Source organism: Chlamydomonas reinhardtii, chromosome 12 (assembly GCF_000002595.2).
Source record: "Chlamydomonas reinhardtii strain CC-503 cw92 mt+ chromosome 12, whole genome shotgun sequence".
In the NCBI taxonomy this organism is placed as follows: Eukaryota; Viridiplantae; Chlorophyta; class Chlorophyceae; order Chlamydomonadales; family Chlamydomonadaceae; genus Chlamydomonas; species Chlamydomonas reinhardtii.
In genome coordinates this window covers 8414923-8432704 of record NC_057015.1, presented here as the reverse complement: position 1 = coordinate 8432704, position 17782 = coordinate 8414923, and the positions used below count along the sequence as shown (strand labels likewise).

The 17782-nt window shown below is 64.2% G+C and overlaps 3 protein-coding genes across 4 annotated transcripts; 2 read left to right on the top strand and 1 right to left on the bottom strand.

Moving 5' to 3' along the window:
* The first annotated feature begins 21 nt into the window (after positions 1-21).
* Positions 22-9687, top strand: CHLRE_12g548500v5 (uncharacterized protein). Its single transcript, XM_043068931.1, has 23 exons — positions 22-549; positions 796-832; positions 1259-1418; positions 1850-1932; positions 2131-2216; positions 2371-2428; positions 2629-2648; positions 2799-2856; positions 3071-3169; positions 3380-3444; positions 3651-3692; positions 3855-3905; positions 4088-4232; positions 4494-4595; positions 4859-4948; positions 5151-5385; positions 5623-5744; positions 6046-6146; positions 6435-6579; positions 6809-6942; positions 7203-7283; positions 7583-7704; positions 7923-9687. The coding sequence occupies exons 1-23, from the start codon at positions 355-357 to the stop codon at positions 7975-7977; spliced, it is 2286 nt and encodes a 761-aa protein (XP_042919050.1). The 5' UTR covers positions 22-354; the 3' UTR covers positions 7978-9687.
* A 54-nt stretch (positions 9688-9741) lies between these two features.
* On the top strand, positions 9742-13277 carry CHLRE_12g548550v5 (uncharacterized protein). Of its 2 annotated transcripts, none has more exons than XM_043068933.1 (7): positions 9742-9911; positions 10007-10247; positions 10471-10990; positions 11220-11306; positions 11536-11705; positions 11970-12293; positions 12544-13277. In XM_043068933.1, exons 1-7 carry the CDS (start codon positions 9829-9831, stop codon positions 12676-12678), a joined length of 1560 nt encoding a protein of 519 aa, XP_042919048.1. In that variant the 5' UTR covers positions 9742-9828; the 3' UTR covers positions 12679-13277. The 2 variants fall into 2 exon arrangements, with proteins under 2 accessions (XP_042919048.1, XP_042919049.1); XM_043068932.1 differs by having other exon boundaries at positions 11964-12293.
* A 32-nt stretch (positions 13278-13309) lies between these two features.
* Positions 13310-17701, bottom strand: CHLRE_12g548651v5 (uncharacterized protein). The gene is made up of 3 exons (XM_043068935.1): positions 16074-17701; positions 14752-15884; positions 13310-14282 (listed from the first exon to the last, which is right to left on the bottom strand). The coding sequence occupies exons 1-3, from the start codon at positions 17668-17670 to the stop codon at positions 13839-13841; spliced, it is 3174 nt and encodes a 1057-aa protein (XP_042919047.1). The 5' UTR covers positions 17671-17701; the 3' UTR covers positions 13310-13838.
* Between the last annotated feature and the right edge of the window lie 81 nt (positions 17702-17782).

The following is a 17782-nucleotide window of genomic DNA, read 5'->3' as shown; positions in this document are numbered from 1 at the left end:
TGACTTTTCCTGTGAGTTCCACGAAAGCGCCGCGCGCCAACCGTCCTCATTGCGAAAGTGTGCGTGCCAACTCAAGGTTATCGGCCACAAGAGCACTCAATGCCGCTTGATATGGTCGCGTCTTTACTTATATTCAACAACAGCGTTTTGCAGTGCCTTTAACGCGAGTTTCTGTCAGTCAGACGACTGGCTGAGCCCGCCTAAATCCCCTCAGCACCCCGCGCGAGACAGACACACCCTTTACAATAATTCTATCTCGTGTAACTTAATCTGCGTCTGGGCGGGCGCCCTACCTTTCGCTTCGCAAAGACTCGCGCGCTCGCAAAGTCAGGATAGCAGAGATGAGCCTATAAGATGTTCCATTTGCTCCTTGCGCTGTTCTGTTTGTCGCTGCTGCCATGGCGCAGCGACGCAGCGTTCTGTTCAGAGGCGCCCGACGGTAAAACGGGCCAATTTTGCTCTTGGCACAAGACCAAGGGATTCATCGGCGGTCTTGACTCCACAATTCAGCTTAAAGCAGCGCTGGAGGCAACCGCCTGGGAGAAAGAGGTGCGCATTAGGGCAGTAATGCCCACCCGCATCGTTGTCTCCGGGGTTGCACTCAAGCCGACCAGTCAAAGCTGAAGGGCGTCGTTCATATAGAATCGCATCGAGGACGCTTCGTGATGACCCTTTCGAAAGCTGTTTCGTGTTACGGACGGGCACTGAGGTGGAGTCACGCACTCACCCGCCTCGCCGCCAGCCGACTGTCCTAATCCCTCTCGCGTCGGGCTTGCATGCTCTCCTTGTGTGCAGATAATCCTCACAGTGGAGTCTCGAGTCTCGGGGGCGGGTGAGTTTCCAGGGTTCTTGTGTTCTGGCCCGGGGGGTAGGGTAGGGGGGTAGGCGCTGGGCATTACACTGGGGTCACACTGGAGCTCAAGCGCCGGCCCTGACGACACTGCGGTCGCGGGGTGTAAAACCTGGGGCGTCAGAGGACGCACCACAGACCACACCGGCACGGCGCTGTGCATATCAACATATGCATTGACGGAGAAACACGAGGGCCAGGGGCCCGCGCAGTTCGGGGTCGGGCTCGGCGGAGTCTACCTGCCCGCCTGTCTGTGATTGGTGAGACGTTGCGCGCGCCAGACGCTGCGTCGTCCCATGCACACCCACACGCCCCTCCCCTAACCCCCGATGCCCAAGGCCCTCCCAACGCCCCTCCCCAACGCTCCGTCCCTTGCCACCCCCCTCCCCCCCCCCCCCACACACACAGGCCAGTTCCTTCAGCGCTACCGCAAGGCCGGCTGGTCGCATGTGCTGGTGGTGATGGACCGCCCCTCCTCCTGCTTCAAGCTGGCGCGGCTGATGGCGCCCTACACGCACCTGCACGGGCCCATCAGCTGCGGACACTACTCCACTGCTGACCCAGCCACGTGCGTGACCCGAGCCGGGGCCGGGGCCGGGGCCGGGGCCGGGGCCGGGGCCGGGGCCGGGGCCGGGGCCGGGGCCGGGGCCGGGGGCGGGGCTGGGGCTGGGGCTGGGGCTGGGGCTGGGGCTAGGGCTGGGGCTGGGACCGGGGCCGGAGCCAGGGGCCAGGGGCTTTGCGGTTTGGTTACGGGGTAAGCCGCGTATGAAAGGCGGGAAAGTGCTCTGCCGGGGCTGAGTAGGCCCTGCCGTGATGGGCATGGGGGCTGCGTCTGGGTGGGGCTTTAGGGAGCTGCTGCGCGATGAGGGGCGGATGGGTCGGGCCTGGGCAACGGCAGGTGTGGGGCCAGCAATGGCATCCAGGCATTGGCAAACATGCCTGCGCCACCTCCTGATGTCGATCGTCCTGTTGTTGCACATCCCCCCGCTGTCCCTGCAGTGGCAAGCCGCTGCCCAGTGGCTTTAGGTACATGAAGGAGCAGAACGGGCGGCCGCAGCGCTGGATGAAGTGGTTCACTGCGGGTGGGTGGCTGGGTGGGTGGGCGGGTGGGCACGTGGGCGGGTGGGCGGGCACTAGTGGGGGCTGGGGGTGAGCGGTCAGCGGGTTGCGCTGGGCATTAGAGGTGTGTGGGGGCAGTCGGGATGGTAACATGCGGGACAAACATCGCCATGACGTGGCTTCTGCATCTGGCACCTGTGCTGGCGCAATGCGGCTTGCAGGCCGGGCGGTGGCCATGGGCTACAACGTGTTGGCGGTGGACAGCGACACCGTGGTGCTGGACGACTGGTACAGGCGCGTCAAGACGGTGAGGCAGGCGGGAGCGGCGGCCTGCATGCGGCGCGTGAGGCGTACAGGGACACAGACCGGGACACACCCGGCGCTGTTGCACGTCGAGTTTCTGTACTCAGTAGTCACCGAGCTGGCGTGCTCACCTTTGCTCGGATACTCTGCCCCCGCAGCCTCCGCTGTCGTCCATCAACATGTTCAGTCAGAGCGAGAGCGTCATGACAATCAACGGTGCGTGTCTGTGTGTGTATACGAGTACATCGTATGGCATAAGACGGGGCTGGGGTGTGCTGGGGCAGTGGGCTCCACACATACGCGTCCGCATGCGTCTTGCGCACCACATAATGCCTGGCTTCTGCCTGACGCTCCATCGCTAAAACCCTAAAGCCCTAAAGCCCTAAAAAAAACCCTCATGCCCATGCCAACTGCAGGCGGTTTCACCTACATCCAGGTGGGCGGGGTCAGGACGCTGACGCAGAGCGGACGTGCTTATACATAGTAACATAGCAGGCGATGGGTGGAGCCAGTCCGGCAGATGCGTGTTTCCTTGTCTCGAGTATTCATGCTGATGCCGCTGTGTGTCCGCCGCCTGTGTTTGCAGAACGCCAAGTCGAATGGGCCCATCACCTGGATCCTGTACGAGGCGGTTCACAGAGCCGGTGAGGCGCCGCGGCCGCGCCTTTTGCTTTTGCTGTGGCTGTGGCTGTGGCTGTGGCTGTGGCTGTGGCTGTGGCTGTGGCTGTGGCTGTTGTTGTGGCATGGTGATACCTGCCGCCTGCCTTGACTCACTCCCATTCCTTTCGTCGGGGTTAGAGTAATTCTGATTCTGGCGCTCGCTGACTCAAGCGGCTGTGGTGTACCGGTGATGTGCAGTCCGCTGGTCGGAGGACTGCAGTCGCTTGCGCCAGCTGTCCACGGCCCTGGCGGACAAGGACACCGGCCTGCCCACAGACGACCAGACCATGCTCACCGGTGGGTAGCGGCGCGCGGTGGTGCTCACATGCGCGGTGCGCAATTGCACCGTGCTGATGTGTGGTGCTGTTGCATGGTGGTAAAGCGGCAACAACCGCCCGACGTCGCCCGCTTCAAACACAGCACTCGAGCAATTGTAAACCGTGTCTTTTACCGACTTACCGTGTGTGTGTGTGTGTGTCTGTGTGCGCGCGCGTGCTGCTGCTTCAGAGGCGATGCTGTCGGCGCTGGCGGGTCGGCCGCTGTTCTACGCTGTCATGCACAAGCTGGCCTGGGTGAGTCGCCGGCGGCGCCGGGGCAGCCCGGGGATCTTGTGTGTTGCCGCCCTCGCCCGTTGCGTGGCAGGTGTTTGTGTCATGGTATGGCATCGGCAGCAGGGACACGCTTGCCCTGGCAGACTGAAGTCTGGGCGCCGCTGCTCATGACGCTTTTAGTTGCGCTAGCCCAACGTGGTGTGCCGCCGCTTGCCGTCTACGTACAGGATTCTCCTGACTGGAAGAAGATGTTCCCTGGCGGCATCCAGGTGCGGGATATGACTTACTGAAGAGTCGAGATCGCAGCGGCTCATGGCTTCAGCGGGTGCTTCTTAAGTACGGGTGCTGTAAGTGCCACTCAGCACCCGCCACTGCTCCCTCTCTCTCTTTCTCACAATCTCTCCCTGCCTGCAACCCCTCCCTGCACACAGGAGTACGACAATTACCATTTCAACATGTCTGGGGCTAAGCTCATCGAACAGGTGTGTGGCGTGGCCAGTCCGTGTTCGCCCGTGGTGCACACGTGGCGTCAAGCGCCCTTTGTTTCGTCTCAGCTCCTCTTTCTGCCTCCCTTACACTGGCCACGTCAAACCCAACGCGGTCCCTCATAAGCTGTCCACGTCAATGCACGAATGCGTTTACCCTTTTCTGCATTGTTCAACAGGAGTACACACAAGAGCTTCCGCTGTCGGAGTTGGTGTGTGACGCCTGGCCCTGCGTCAACCCGCCGCCGGGGACGCTGTCCGCCAGTGGCAGCAAGCAGGCGACTTTCCGCCTGCGCTCCGCTGAGCTCACCATGCCCCATTTCGGTGCGTACCGGGTGTGCGAGTAAATTTCTGGGGCCGTGCAACAACGCAACCCACCCCCGCACCCGGGCACCGTGCTGATACTACTGCAGGACGCCCGGCAATCTTTTCTGCATGTTGGTTGTTTGCTGCCGTTGCAACATGCCCCCGTCTGCTCTAGGGTGCGCTCGTGTGCGCTGCCTTGCTTCCCATGAGGTTTGTCCTCGGCACTTCATGCTTGTGGCGTATGTGCGTTGCCTTGCATGGACGGCTGTCCCCCCACAGGTGGCGAGTGGCCGCAGCAGCTGGGCGGTCAGCTGTTTGGTGTGGCGGGGGACTTCACCCTGGCCTACCGGGCCGCGTACCAGGACCTGCACACGGCTCTAGGTGCGTGTGTGCATGTGTGTGTGTTAAAAAACGAAACGAAAGCCCGCCCAACGACGCGACGGAGTTTCTTATCGATACCTACCATGTGTGTGTGCATGGTACAAAGAAGTGATTTTGTGGATTGCATAGCAACGGACGCACGGCTTGCACGCATGCACGCGCGTTTGTCTGTTCCCCACGCACACGCTGCCTCTGTGTGATGTTGTCCTGACACTTGGTTACCCGTGTGTGTGGGCGCCGCGGCCCTTTGCGTGTGTGTGCAGGCGTGCCGCTTCCGCCCGACCCCGAGGACCCCGCCACGCAGCAGGCGGCGGCGGCCACTCCCAAGGAGACCTTTGCGTTGCTGTCCACCAGTGAGCACACATACATGGGGGTGCATGGGGAGTGCATGGTGGTTGCAGGCGGCGATGACGTGGCGGTGCGTGCACGCATCAGCATCACCATCGGCGGCGACACGCCGCATCCTCACCACACCTCAACCCCTCCCCGACCACTTCCCGACCACACCACACCACACCACACATCACATCACATCGCCTCCCTTTCCCATCGCAGTGGACACGGGCATGCCCTGTGAGGGCTGCGACCCCTGGGTCCGCACTATCCGCGGCGCCTGGCTGGAGAGCGCCTGGTGGTCCGTGGGCCGCTACGGCCACTGGCACTCGCACCTGTACCCGCGCTTCCGGCCCGCCATAGGGCACGTCCACGTCAACACGCTGGACGGCACCAGCGACACCAAGAACCTCATCCTGAAGCTGGCGGACTTGTACGACTGGAAGCTGGCCGCCAGGTGGGCGTGTTGGTGTGTGGGTGGGGTGGAGCGTTGGGGTGGAGGTGGAGCGTTTGCGGGGGGAAGGAGATGGTGGAGGTAGGGGTGGCTGCCGGTATTCCCTTACCGTTTCGTATACGCCTGGGCTTTGGCGTGACCCGCTGCTGCCTTTGCCAGGTCTGTCTGCGCCTGTGTGACGCCTGCGACGCCGCGGCCTGCACGCGACCGCCGCTGACCCCTCTCTCGCCTATTCCACAGGTCCGAGGGTGGCAGTGAGCGGGTGTACTACGCCACAGCGGCGGACCGGGAGGCGCGCCGCGAGCACCAGCCCCTGCTGCGGGTGGTGGCGTATGCGCCCGGCGTCGTGCACAGCGGCCTGAGTGAGTGACTGAAGCATTACAACACGGCGCGTGCAGTCCTCACAGTTTGTGGGTCAGGCTCGAGTGGGGGACACTCTTGGCGCTCGTCCGTGCTGTGTGTGCTGTTGTGCTGGTTGTAGAGTGCCTCCGTGTTGTAAGCACCTACAGTGCCATTGTGGTCCATGCTGGCTTGTGTGGTCGCCGATTTTGTTTGTGAACACCCACAGCACGCCATTGTTGACTGGTTGTTGGTGGCGGCTTCCGGTTTGTTATCGCTCATCATGGTGTTGATGTCATGCCGCCGCCCACCCCCACCCCGCAGCCAAGGACGAGTTCCTGCGTGCGGCTGAGGAGCTGGCGCGTGTGGCTCTGGCGCTAGGGGCAGTGGCGGGGTGGCCGGCCGCGCCCTGTGATGCCGACTGGGTGGGTGGTCGGGGCGGGGCGGGGCGGGCGGGTCCGGGTCCGGGTCCGGGGCGGGGGCAGGGCTGGTAAGGAGAACGGGGCTTGTTGCCGCTACACCAAGCGATGCGACTCGGCAACTCTGTCACAGACGCCCTGCCTCGGGTTGTTGCCGTCCTGGTGCCTTGTTGCTCTCTTTACCCGGTGCATGTGCATCCCCCGCCCCCTTTTCGCTTCTTCCCAATTAATCAGAAATGTAAGCCCCCGCCCGTGGCCCCCGCCCGCGTGTCGCCATATGTTGTTTGTGCGCAGGTGCTGAGCACTTGGGGCCGCAACCTGACCCGCCCCATCCGCCACTCCATCCCCTGGGTGCACATCAACACTACTGACGTGGTGCAGCCCTTCGGTGACAGCCTTGACTCCCTGCAGTGCGAGTGGACCGGCTTCATGCACACCAGTGAGTACGGCAGCTCGCTAGCCACGCTAGCTTGCCAGCACCTTTCGGGCTATCGGAGTGCTTCTATGATGTTTGCCCTCGCGAGCCATGCCGGCCCTTCCATACGCTTGCTAGCGTTGGCCTATACTACTCCGCCTGCTGTCCGGTACCACGCCGCCGCCTGACGCGCCCCTTGCACCCAATGTATCCCCCGTCGCCCCCTACCCGCTCCCCGCGTGCCCTCACGCAGCCTGCCTGGCCAGCCCGCCCGCCCCCGCCGACACGGGCCGCGGGCTGCTGGCTGTGGAGCTGCGCCACCTGCTGGGCTGGCTGCCGGAGCGGCACGGGCGGCCCGCACCCGACAACACAGCCAGGCTGGCCCTGGTGCGTGCAGGCCTGGGGGCGGAGGGCGGGAGGTGACATGTACGGTTGGCGGGGGGGGAGGCGGTTCGTGAGAGAGTACTGAAGCAGCCAGAACCTCTGGGGTGGATGGGGTGGGGTTTAGTGGTGTGGGGGTGGCCTCGCTGGAGGGAGAGCTTGGCAGTGACTGGGCGTGGTGTGGGATGGGCACTCGGGCGTCTACCGATCCACCGCTGCAGCGTGTGTGAGTTTGTTGTGTGTGCCACACCTGTACAACTGCACAGGGAGGCGCGGCCGCCGGTGAGCCCCCGGCGCCCGGCACCTCCAACACCTTTGTGCACGTGACGTATGCGGACTTGGTGCAGGTGGGCATGGGGGCGGGGTGCTACGTGCGGGGTAGGGGCTTCGCCGGGTGTCCCGTAGTGGCCGTCTGGCTCTTTGTGTGCAGACCGCTCAGCACACCCCCGGTGTATCGGGTTGCCTTGGGTGTTGGGCGCCACAGCTGAGCAGTCTCGCGTTTGCCAAGAACGGGGCCCATCTTCCGACCTGCATGACTGACTGTCATCGCCTCAAATCACTGCTGTGCCGTACTGCTGCTGCTAATGCTGCTGCCGCTACTGCCGCTACTGCCGCTACTGCTGCTACTGCCGCTGCTACCGCGCAGCTCAACGCGGAGCGGCTGTTGCAGCTACTGCCGCAGCCCGAGGTGGTGTGGGTGGACCGGCTGGTGGAGGTGGGCGGCAGCGGCAGCAGCGCGGAGTCACGGTACCAGCGCTGGAAGGAAAGGTGCGTGACGGCGTGCCGACACGGCGCATTGGGGGCGTGCGCGGGAGGCGTGTGATGGGGCCTTTGATGCTGGGGCGGCGTGGGCACGGCGGGTGGGATGCGCGCACTGTAGCTGGCTGATAAACCTGGAGAGGGATCTGTGGTGTGGGCTACTGCTGCTAAGCTCATTTGTTTGTGCGTGTTTGTATGTGCGTTCGCTGGTTTGTGTGGGCCCGCAGGTGCCGTGCGCTGCAGTACCGGACCTCGGACCTGCGCAACCGGGTCAAGTTCTAGATCAACAGCGGGTTCTCAGATTTTCAGAACAACACTATCTCGCAGCAGCAGCTTAGGACCAGGCAATGCCGCCATAGCGCGCATGTACACGCTGCCACAAGCTTTCCGTAGGTAGCGATAAACAGTCAGGCTCTGGTAGGTCATAACCGCCACAACATCAGCCTCGCTTCGAGATGCCAAGGCGTCGAGTGGGCCCATCACCGCTTCATACTCTACGAGTAGTTTGTCCTTCATCAGCCCAACGAGCCATACATACGCTAGTGCCGTATGAGGCTCGGACACGCGTCACAAGGCTAGTGCGGTAGGTGGAAGGACTGACGGGGTGGGCAGGGGGCATGCATCCAATCATCGTGAGTTGCGCGGCTTCGGAATGAGTTGTAATCGGTGAAGACTGGGTTACTCGTAGTTGTAGTTGGGCAGCTGCCGAAAATGTCGGGGCCACTTGAGTTCGAATGGGCGGCGAAGTGGTGGGCAGGCTGGTGTGCAGAGTTTGAGGTTAGGTCCACACAGTTCCAGAACGTGCCCCGTCAGAGCCCAAGTGCTCAACGGCAGTGCACTGTTACCATAGGTGTGATGCGTGGTAGACCAGACGGCATGTTCGCGGTAGATGTCCTGTAGGAATTCCAGACGTAAGTCATGTGCAATGGAATGGGTTAACTTTGGTGGATTGCCCGGAGGAGAGACGAATCAACCCGGTGGCGAGAAGTGGGTGTTGCAGCAGTTACGGCGCAGTTACTGATCTGGGGGCGTTGTCTTTATTCTTTCCTTGTGGGCCTTTTCCTTCTTGATCCATATCTTTTTTGTGGGGGTGCTCTTCCTTTTCACGTTGTTGGCTGGCGTGTTGTGCAGGTGGGCAGGCAAGAGGGTTAGGGTGCCGGACGGTGGGCAGTGGTTGACGAGTGGTGACTGCTTATGCACGCAGCACCCCGCGCTACGCAGGCCTAAGCCAGAGTATACTTGCGCTAAGACGCGCATGGCCGTCATCCTGGTGTGTGACTGTGTGCAATGGACCGTTTTGTTTTGATAAGTAGGCAGTCGAAGTATATGGCACGTGCGCAGGGGAGCGTGCACTCGACCGGACCCTTTGTGGCCCGGTGAGTAGCGGTGAGTCATCCGCACGGTAGTCGCGCGCTCATGCACGGCGCAAGGAACAAGTTAAGTGAGATACCAGCAGACCAACAGTGTCCACGACGCGTGCTGTGTGGTGGGCAGGAGGTAGCGGTAGCTGGGGGCTGCACGAAGTGCTGGGTGTCTGACGGGGTAGTTGTTGCCAGTGCGGATAATGGCCCAGGCCGGGAAGAGTGCAAACCACCACCTTGTTGACGGGCCCCGATCAAGTTCGCGGAATGTTCGCGTTGCAGACGGCAGGCAGCAGAGGCGACTTGAGAAGACGGGTGTGATGCCCTGGTGTTGCCGTGTTGCGGCGCCCTGCCCAAACTCGCGCCCCGCGAGCGGCAGGCGTTTGGTTGGACGATTGCCAAGCGGCATAATGAGTATGAAAGCTATGAAAATTGGCTGCGGTAACGGCGCTCCGGTTTCGCGGGGAGTGGTCACATGTGTTCGGATTCGGAGAAGTGGAGGCGGCGGCAGAGGGAAAGCGGCGGGGCCTGGGACTGCGGCTGTCAAGGGGCCCAACGATGGGCCCCGCATTTCTCCTGCAAGAGCACCTGGGCCCTGACAAGGCACATAAAATCAAGCATTAATACATGCACCGTGATTTATGTGAAGAAGCCAGCGGGCCCAAGGAGCGAAAGCAACCTTGTCAAACTGGGCGAGCATTCGCACAAAAGCAGAGAACTGTAACAAATACACGTACAAGAATGCAACGACTCCCATAGCCAGCTCTCAGCGATGTGTCTTTCTTTCTTCGTGTTGGACGCGGCTGAAGGGCCTCGTTTCCTGCTCGCCTTCAACCGCGACGAGTATTTCGACAGGTAAGAGACCCTGCGCAGCGCTCAAGAAGCCGCTAGACTCGCCGGCGACGCGGAAAGAACGAGTCGGACGCCCCACGGTTCAATTGACATGGCAGGCGCACGCAGCCGCTCCACGAGTGGTCAGATGGCAGCGGCATCATCGGCGGCCGTGACTTGGAGGGCAAAGGAACATGGCTGGGCGTCACGCGGAGCGGACGCGTTGCATTTCTGACCAACCTGCGCAGCTCCGACCCTGTCGCCCCGCACACACACGCCAACCCCTACACACACGCCAGCCGCGGCGGCATTACCACCGCCTTCCTAACGGGGGACGCGTCGCCCGCGAATTTTGCGCAGGTGCGGAATGAGTATAGGCATACCGGTTTCACCGCATACCGGTTCGACCGCACGTAATTGTGTGCTGCTACCGACACCGCGCAAGTTTGCCTTCCGCTCCATCTGCTCGTGCCCAAACCATAACGCCCGCACACATCCAGCAGCACTTGACTCGCAGTTTGCATCCTTTACGCTATATAAATACTCTTACCATATGCACACCTGTCGCAATAACTTGTCACAGTCTCTGGACGCCGCAAACTTCCACGGTTTTAACCTGGTCCTTGCGGAACTGGCCGGGCCCGCGCCCAGCCTGGTGTACACACACAACGGCGCGCTGGTCACCAGCAGCACAGCCGAGCCGGCCGGGAACTGTAACCGCAGCGGCGGCGGTGGTGGCTGCGACGTTAATGGCAGCAATGGCCCGGTTGGGGCCCGCGAGGATGGCAAGGATGGCAAGGAGCAGGGCGGCCTTGCGGCGGGGAAGCGGCGGCTGCTCGGGGCGTCTACGTTGGGTGCGGGGTTTGCGGCGGCGCCGGCAGACGGCGCTGCTGCGGATGTGGAGGTGGCGCTGGGACAGCTGGCCGTGACAGCCGCCGGGCAGAGCAGTCCCCGGGCGGAGGCAGCAGGCCCCGGGGCAGCAGCAGCGAGGGATTCAACCTCAGCAGGCGGCGGCGCGGGCAGCTGCACTCAAGGCGCAGAAGGCGCAGCAACGAGCGGCAGCAGCAGCAGGGTGCAGGCGCTTAAGTCAGGTGTGGTGTACGGTGAGTCGCCACCAGGCCCAAGCGGCTTGGAGCTGCCCGGTCACAGGGACGTCACCAGTACCACCACCACCACCACGACTTCCTGCAACCTGCTTCTTTCTTTTGCGTTCTGGGTCTCGGTGTTGGAATACCACCACCACTGCCGGATGCCGCTGCCATTGGTGGGCCTGGAGGTGGGGCTCATGGTTGTGTTTGCGGCCGCCGCTGCTGCTGCTGCTGCTGCGTGCAGGCGTCAGCAACGGGCTGCTGCTGGAGTGGCCCAAGGTGGCCAGCGGCGTGGCGGTGCTGAGTCAGCTGCTGCCCGAGATACGGCAGGGTGGGTGCCTGGGTCCAGGGTGGGGAGTTGGCCGGCTGGCCGCGCGGGTCCATTGTGCGTGTGCGTGTGCGCGTGCGTGTGCGTGTGCGTGTGCGTGTGCGTGTGCGTGTGCATGCTGTTTCGGCATGTTTCATCGCGTGGTGGCAATGCAGCACATGTGTCTCTTGCTCGGCGCCAGCCCCAGCTGCGGCACAAGCTGCCACACCTACCCACCCACCCCGCCCTGCAGGCCAGCCGGTGCCCTGGTCCCGCCTGTTCATTGAGCTGCTGGGGGACGACACCCGACTGGTGCCGCCCAGCTGCGGCCGGCAGCAGGAGGGGGCGGCGGAGGAGGCGGGGGCGCAGCACCAGGGAGCCAGCACAGGTGGCATCAGCGGCGGCGGCGTGGCCGCAGCCCAGGTGAGCCGTGAGGGCTGGCTGACCCCTAGCTGGCTGACCCCTAGCTGGCTGACCCCCTAGCTGACTGGGCGGGTGGCTAGACGACTAGGTAACGGGGCCCCTGGCTGGATGGGTTGGTGGGTGGGCCCCTGGCTGGGTGGGTGGGTGGACAGCTGGGCAGGCTGGCAGGCACCTCTACACCCCTACACGCCCCACGTCCGCGGCGCACCAACCGGCTCATCAGATTCTCAATTGCTCGTATCCCAATACGACACCCAGCAACAGGCCGTGGCCCCGGCTGACGAGGTCGCCGCGCACGTCGGCAGCGGCGCCGCAGTGCACGTGGACGGCCGACCCATCGCACCAGCACCGGCCGGCGCTGGCGCCGGCGCCGGTGCCGGCCACAACCGCGGCCACGGCCATGGCCACGGCAGCAATAGCAGCAGCAGCAGCAGCGGCTGTAGCAATGGAGCTGGCGGGAATGGCGGCGGCTGTAGCAGCGCTGCTGGCGGCGGCGGCGGGGGCGGCGGCGGCGCGGGTGACAGCTACTTTGAGAGGGAGCTGGAGCACATCACGAGCGGCCGCTTTGTGGCGGAGGTGGACTCACCGGTGGGTGTGGCAGCGGGACAGTGGGGCAGCAGCGTTAACAGTGTTTAAAGCGTTAGCGTGCAGGTCAGGGCAGGTGACAAGTACGGTAATAGGTTGTTCAGAGTTGTCTGGCCATAGCAAGCACACGGACAGCCCCACACCTGCCCCTCTTAGCCGCAATCCCCGGCCCCTGTGGGTCTCTGCTGCTTGGGGCTTGGAACTGACTACTACCCGTACTCCTTCCCTCCCCCGACCTCTGACTTTTGCACAGTTTGGCAAGTACGGCACTCGGTCGCAGACGGCGTTGGTGGTGTGGCTGGACGGGCGTGTGGAGATGCGGGAGCGGGCGCGGGAGCCCGACGGCAGCTGGCGCGAGAGCGCGCTGGACTTCGCCATTTCGCTGTAGCGCTGTCTGTTGCCGTACACTGTTGCAGCACTTGCATCGCCTGCAAGATGGTGGGCGCAATGACGCTGTGTGGCAGTAGGCCGGGAGCTTGGCGCTAGAGGTCAGCGCTGGCGGTTGTGGCTCGGATTGCTGTAGCAGATGGTGGCGTGGCCGGGTTGTGGATGTTGGGCGTTGTGTGGCGTTCGACGGCGGGGTTGTGGCTGGTGGAGTGGTGGGTGCACGCCGTCAGGCACGCATGTGTTGTTGGCTACTAGCGAGATTGGCTGTGGGGTGAAATGTGAATGTGTGGGGTGAAATGCAAACAGACCGGCAGTGTGCTGGGCTGGTGGTATGCGGCGATGTGCATGGGGCGAGTGTCAGCAGTAGCCAGTTTCCAGCAGCCTGGTGGACGCAGCAGGCCCAGTTCACAATCGGACATGATGAACCACTCCTGTAAAGTGGTGGAGCTGCCAGCCTAATACCCGCCCGCAACCGTACACATCATATGCCTTCAAGTCCCGGCACTTAGATCCTGTACCAAGCCTTGCCTTGGCAAGTGTCAATGCTGTTGTACACATGTACATGTATCTGCAACCGCATCGTCACGGTCTACAATCTGGAGCAGCTATCCCCAGCTACCTACGCACACAGTGGGCCTCATATAGCATGGCACGTCGCTGCCTACGGTCACGGCCACACCCTGCCCACATGCCGATCCTCGCCGCGCAGTGGCGCTTGTTATTGTTGTTGTTGGGAGCCTGCAACCGCCGCTAACCGCCGCCATCACGCGTCCCACACACCGCCACCGCCACCCCTGCATGTGCAATGTAAAGCCGCCACCGTGCCACGCGTGCATGTGCTTCACGTCCGCTCACTCTCCCTGCATGTATGAATGCTAGTCTGCCTATCGGTTCCGGCTTCCATTCTACATCTAACAACTGCCAAATTACTCCTGAAAGCACTCCTAATCGCTTCATCAGTCCACATCGCCTTCGCAGCTTCTCCGCACCCCGGTGGGCCGAATTCTCCCCGCCAGCTTTGCGGTGCCGCCTTCAACTTGTGCCAAATCTTCTGGGTGGGCTAAGGACCAGCTGTCGCAACTCGCAACCAAACTTCCATGACTAGCCCTGCCTGGTCACGCGCCCATCCTGGCCCCATCTGCCACTGCCCAGCCCCATCCGCTACTGCCGGCCCAGCTCCGCCGCCGCGTGCAGCAGCCGCTGCCCCAGCGCCGGCGGGCACACGTCTGCCACTGCCGCCGCCACTCGCCGCACCACACACCGCTCCGTCAGCACGGGGAAGAACCACACCGCCGCCGTCACGTCCAGCACAGCCAGCGTCAGCAGCCGCCGCAACCACATCGGCGGCGGCAGCAGCGCCGCCGCCGCGGCCGCCGCCGCGCGGCCCACGGCACCTCCTCTGGCGCTGCAGATTATCCTCGAATGAGGTAAGGCGCCGCTGGAGAGGGCTGTGGTGGTGTCATAGGGCAGGCCTAGGCTGCGGGCGCAGTGGCGGGCGGCGCGTGTTGCCGCCGACTCCGCGACCAGCAGCCCCCCGTGTGCGGCGAAGAAGAGGAACCAGCCGCCGCCGGGGCTCAGGCGCCGAGTGCACAGCCAGTGGAACAGCTGCAGCAGGCGAGGCGGCGCGTGCGCGTGGGGCGGGGGACAGCGTGGACCAAAGGCAGGCACAGGGGCACAGGGGCACAGGGGCACAGGGGCACAGGGGCACAGGGGCACAGGGGCACAGGGGCACAGGGGCACAGGGGCACAGGGGCACAGGGGCAGAGGGGCAGAGGGGCAGAGGGGCAGAGGGGCAGAGGGGCAGAGGGGCAGAGGGGCAGAGGGGCAGAGGGGCAGAGGGGCAGGGGCAGGGGCAGGGGCAGGGGCAGGGGCAAGGATTCAAGGATGCAAGAAGGCAGCAAAGTTGGTTCGAGCCAACGCACGCCCCAAGCAGTCACCCAGCATTGGGCCCGAAGGCCCCACAGCTTCAGCATACGCAGACTCCTTTCCCGGGCTCCCTCCCACAGCCCGGCTCCCCCCCCCAATACACGGCCCAACAGGCCACACACACACACACACACACACAGCCGCCCACCTCGTGCTCTAGGCCGCTCCACACGAACACCGCCAGTAGTGCCGCCGCCTTGCGGGCCTGGTGATAGGGGTCTGCCGGGTGCTGCTGCGGGTGACGACCGTGTTCTGGGTGTTGGTGTTGTTGTTGGCGTTGTTGTTGCTGTTGTTGGTGTTGTTGTTGATGCTGGTGTTGTTGAGGCAGTGCACGTAAGTCTTGTGGTGTGCGGTCGTGCGCCTCGAGGCTGCAGGTGGTGGTGGCGCCACTGCTGCTGCTGTGCCCAGTGGCGGAGGAAACAGGGCAGCAGGGAGAGCCGTCGCCGCGGCCGTTGCCGCCACTACTGCCATAACGCACTGACTGCAGCCCCATTGTACTCACAGCGGCAGTACCGGCCGTTGCAGGCGCGTGTTCCATGCTGCGGGTACTGGCACCAATACCCGCCGCAGTAGCAACGGCAGCAGCAGCCAGTGCGGGCGCGGCAGTAGTAGCATCCGCAGCTGCCGCGTCTTGCCGGAACGCCACCCGGCGGCGGTGCAGTCCGCCTGACAGCGCGTCATGCTGCTGGTGACGCGGCATTGTGGGCGGCTCAGGACTGGTGCTACTGCCGCTGCCACTGCTGCCGCCGCTGCCGTTGCCATTGCCGCTACCGGTGATGGAGGTTCCATTTTGTGCAGTAAGAACTGCAGTAGCACCACCAGTCCAGCAGCTACCTGCCGCCGCCATGTCGCAGCCACTGCTATTGGAGCGGCTAGATGCGCCGGCGGCGTTACTACTGCCGCGACCGCCGCCCTCCGAACTACTGCTGGAGCTGCGGCTGCAGCTGGTGGTTCCATTGCTATTTCCGCCGTCGATGGCGCAGCTACTGCCGCTCCGAGCACTGCCGGCGCTGCTGCTGCGGTCGGCAACCCCGTCAGCGCCAACACCAGCGCCGGCACCCGCATCCTCGCCGACGCTAGGCGCCCTGCTTCCAGTGCTGCTGCTACTGTTGCTACTGCCGCCTCCGGGGCACGCCGGTTGTAGCGGCTGCCGCGGCGGCGCCGAAGGCGGCTGTAGCAGGGAGTGGTGTGTGGGCTGCCAGCTGCCCTCTAGTATGGGGTCGTACAGGAGGCCTTTGAGCACACGGCTCTGAGTCACGTTCCAGCGGCGGCCCCAGAAGTCTGCGGCAAGTGTGGATAATGGGATTGGGGTTTGGGGGTTACCGGCAGCATTTGGGGGCGGCTTAGGTTGCTCAAGTCCAAAGAGGTTGCGTAGCTAGAGCAGGCATGCTGGGGCCGAGCGTGTGTGTGCAGAATGCCCGAGTCCGGGCCGCAACCTGCAATGTGAAGGCCAAACGGGCCCTCACGCACCTGCCAGGCTGGTGGCGGCCAGGGGGCTGTCGAAAGGCCGCACCAGCGCCACCCCTTCGTCGCCTCGTGTACACTGCTCCTTCTCCTCCTCCTCCGTCTCACCCCGCAGTTCCTCTCCCCGCTTTTGCTGTCCATGCTCCTGCCGGTTACTGCCACAGCATTTGCCGCCGCTGCAGCCGCCGCCGCCGTCGCCGCTCCAGCCCCGGCAGTAGCAGTAGGCCGCCATGCAATCCATCATGCCGCCCACGCCCGCCGCCATGGCTGTAGCAAGCACCGCGTGCAGGCACAGCGCCGCGCCGCCGCGCGTGAGCCGCCGCAGCAGCCGTAGCAGCAGCACGGCGGCAGGGCCGGCAGTGGCGGCGCGGGAGGGCAGCAGGGAGAGGTAGTGGGGCAGGACCGTCGGCGGCAGTAGCAAGTGCAGCAGCAACGGCGGCTGGCGCTGATGAGCGAATGGGGAAGGGCCAGCGGTGTGAGCAGTACGCACAAAATCCGTGTAGCTGCGGCTGCTACTGCCATTGCCACTGATACTGCCGATCCAGGAATCCAAGGTGGACACCGCCGCCAGGGCGGCGGCGGCGGCCGCCAACTCCAGCCACTTGGTGGCGGCGCTGCTATGCAGCGGCTGCAGCAGCCGGCGGCCAAGGATCGCGATGCCAGCGCCACTGCTGCTGATGCTACTGCCGCTGCGGCTGATGCTACTGCCACTGCTACTGCTGCTGCTGAGGGAGATCGAGCTGCTTGTGCTAGCCGCTTCCAAACCTCCTGGGGACGAAGTTGAAGGCGAGGGTCCGGCCGAGTGCTCCGCCTGCTGCTGCCGGCGCCGCGACTGGCATGGCGGCGGCGCCGGCGCCACCGGGGCAAACAGGAAGAATGTGACGAGTGGCTCTGCTGGCACACACACGTCGAGTGCGCCGCCGCTGTCGGACTTGCTCCCGCGACTGCCACAAGTGCTGCCGTTGCCGCCGCTGCCCTTGCCGCCGCTCCAGCCACCAGCGGGCTCCGCTCCTGCTCCCCTGCAGCCGTGCCTGCTGGTCATGCGACGCCAGGCCCCACCGACCCAGCCGAGCACGCCTCTCCCCCTCGCCGCGGCGGGCCCCACGCTGCCTCCACGTCCACCCTTCCGCCGCCCCTGCTGGCCGTGTGGCGCCGACCCTCCCTCCGCGGGCAGCTCCGCGAGCGGCCCGCGGCCGTAGCAAGCGGCCAGCAGCTTTGTGGCGGGCATACGCAGGGTCATGAATGCGGTGGTCATGGTGGACAGAGGCTCCGAGTAGGGGTCAAACACTAGCGCCGCGACCGCGAGCGCTGCGAGCGCCGGCAGCGACGCGGCGAGGCGCGGCCAGCCGACCCGCGCCGGCAGCACGAGCCTATGCGTCCATTGCGCGGTGAACCAAATCAAAAGGCACACCAGCCACACGCGACAGCCCCAGCTCCAGTCGCGCAGCAGGACCAGCGGCGCGCCGGCAACCGGGCAACCAGGCGGCGCCGTTGACAACGTAGAAGCCGACAACGTAGAAGCCGAGGATGCCGTGTCGGAGCGAAGAAACAGTCCCGGCAGTGCTGCCGGCGAGCTGCAACTGGCGCCTGCATCGTGGTCCATTCTCTACTCGCTTATGCTTAAGTATGTTTGCAGTTGCTGCTGGGGCGTAGGCAAGCTGCGCGAAGGCGGAGGGCGCCGGGCCCTGGGCCGAGGAGGGTTCAGGCACGCATGA

Excerpts from the sequence above, each read along its gene's own strand:
- CHLRE_12g548500v5 (XM_043068931.1), top strand. The coding sequence starts at position 355 with ATGTTCCATTTGCTCCTTGCGCTGTTCTGTTTGTCGCTGCTGCCATGG. Across the intron at positions 4,949-5,150 it reads CTTTGCGTTGCTGTCCACCA|TGGACACGGGCATGCCCTGT; the intron begins GTGAGCACACAT and ends TTCCCATCGCAG. Across the intron at positions 5,745-6,045 it reads CGTCGTGCACAGCGGCCTGA|CCAAGGACGAGTTCCTGCGT; the intron begins GTGAGTGACTGA and ends CCCACCCCGCAG.
- CHLRE_12g548550v5 (XM_043068932.1), top strand. The coding sequence starts at position 9,829 with ATGTGTCTTTCTTTCTTCGTGTTGGACGCGGCTGAAGGGCCTCGTTTC. Across the intron at positions 11,307-11,535 it reads GCTGCCCGAGATACGGCAGG|GCCAGCCGGTGCCCTGGTCC; the intron begins GTGGGTGCCTGG and ends CCCGCCCTGCAG. Across the intron at positions 12,294-12,543 it reads TGGCGGAGGTGGACTCACCG|TTTGGCAAGTACGGCACTCG; the intron begins GTGGGTGTGGCA and ends ACTTTTGCACAG.
- CHLRE_12g548651v5 (XM_043068935.1), bottom strand. The coding sequence starts at position 17,670 with ATGGACCACGATGCAGGCGCCAGTTGCAGCTCGCCGGCAGCACTGCCG. Across the intron at positions 15,885-16,073 it reads GGCCGCCACCAGCCTGGCAG|ACTTCTGGGGCCGCCGCTGG; the intron begins GTGCGTGAGGGC and ends CACTTGCCGCAG. Across the intron at positions 14,283-14,751 it reads GGAGCGGCCTAGAGCACGAG|CTGTTCCACTGGCTGTGCAC; the intron begins GTGGGCGGCTGT and ends CGCCTGCTGCAG.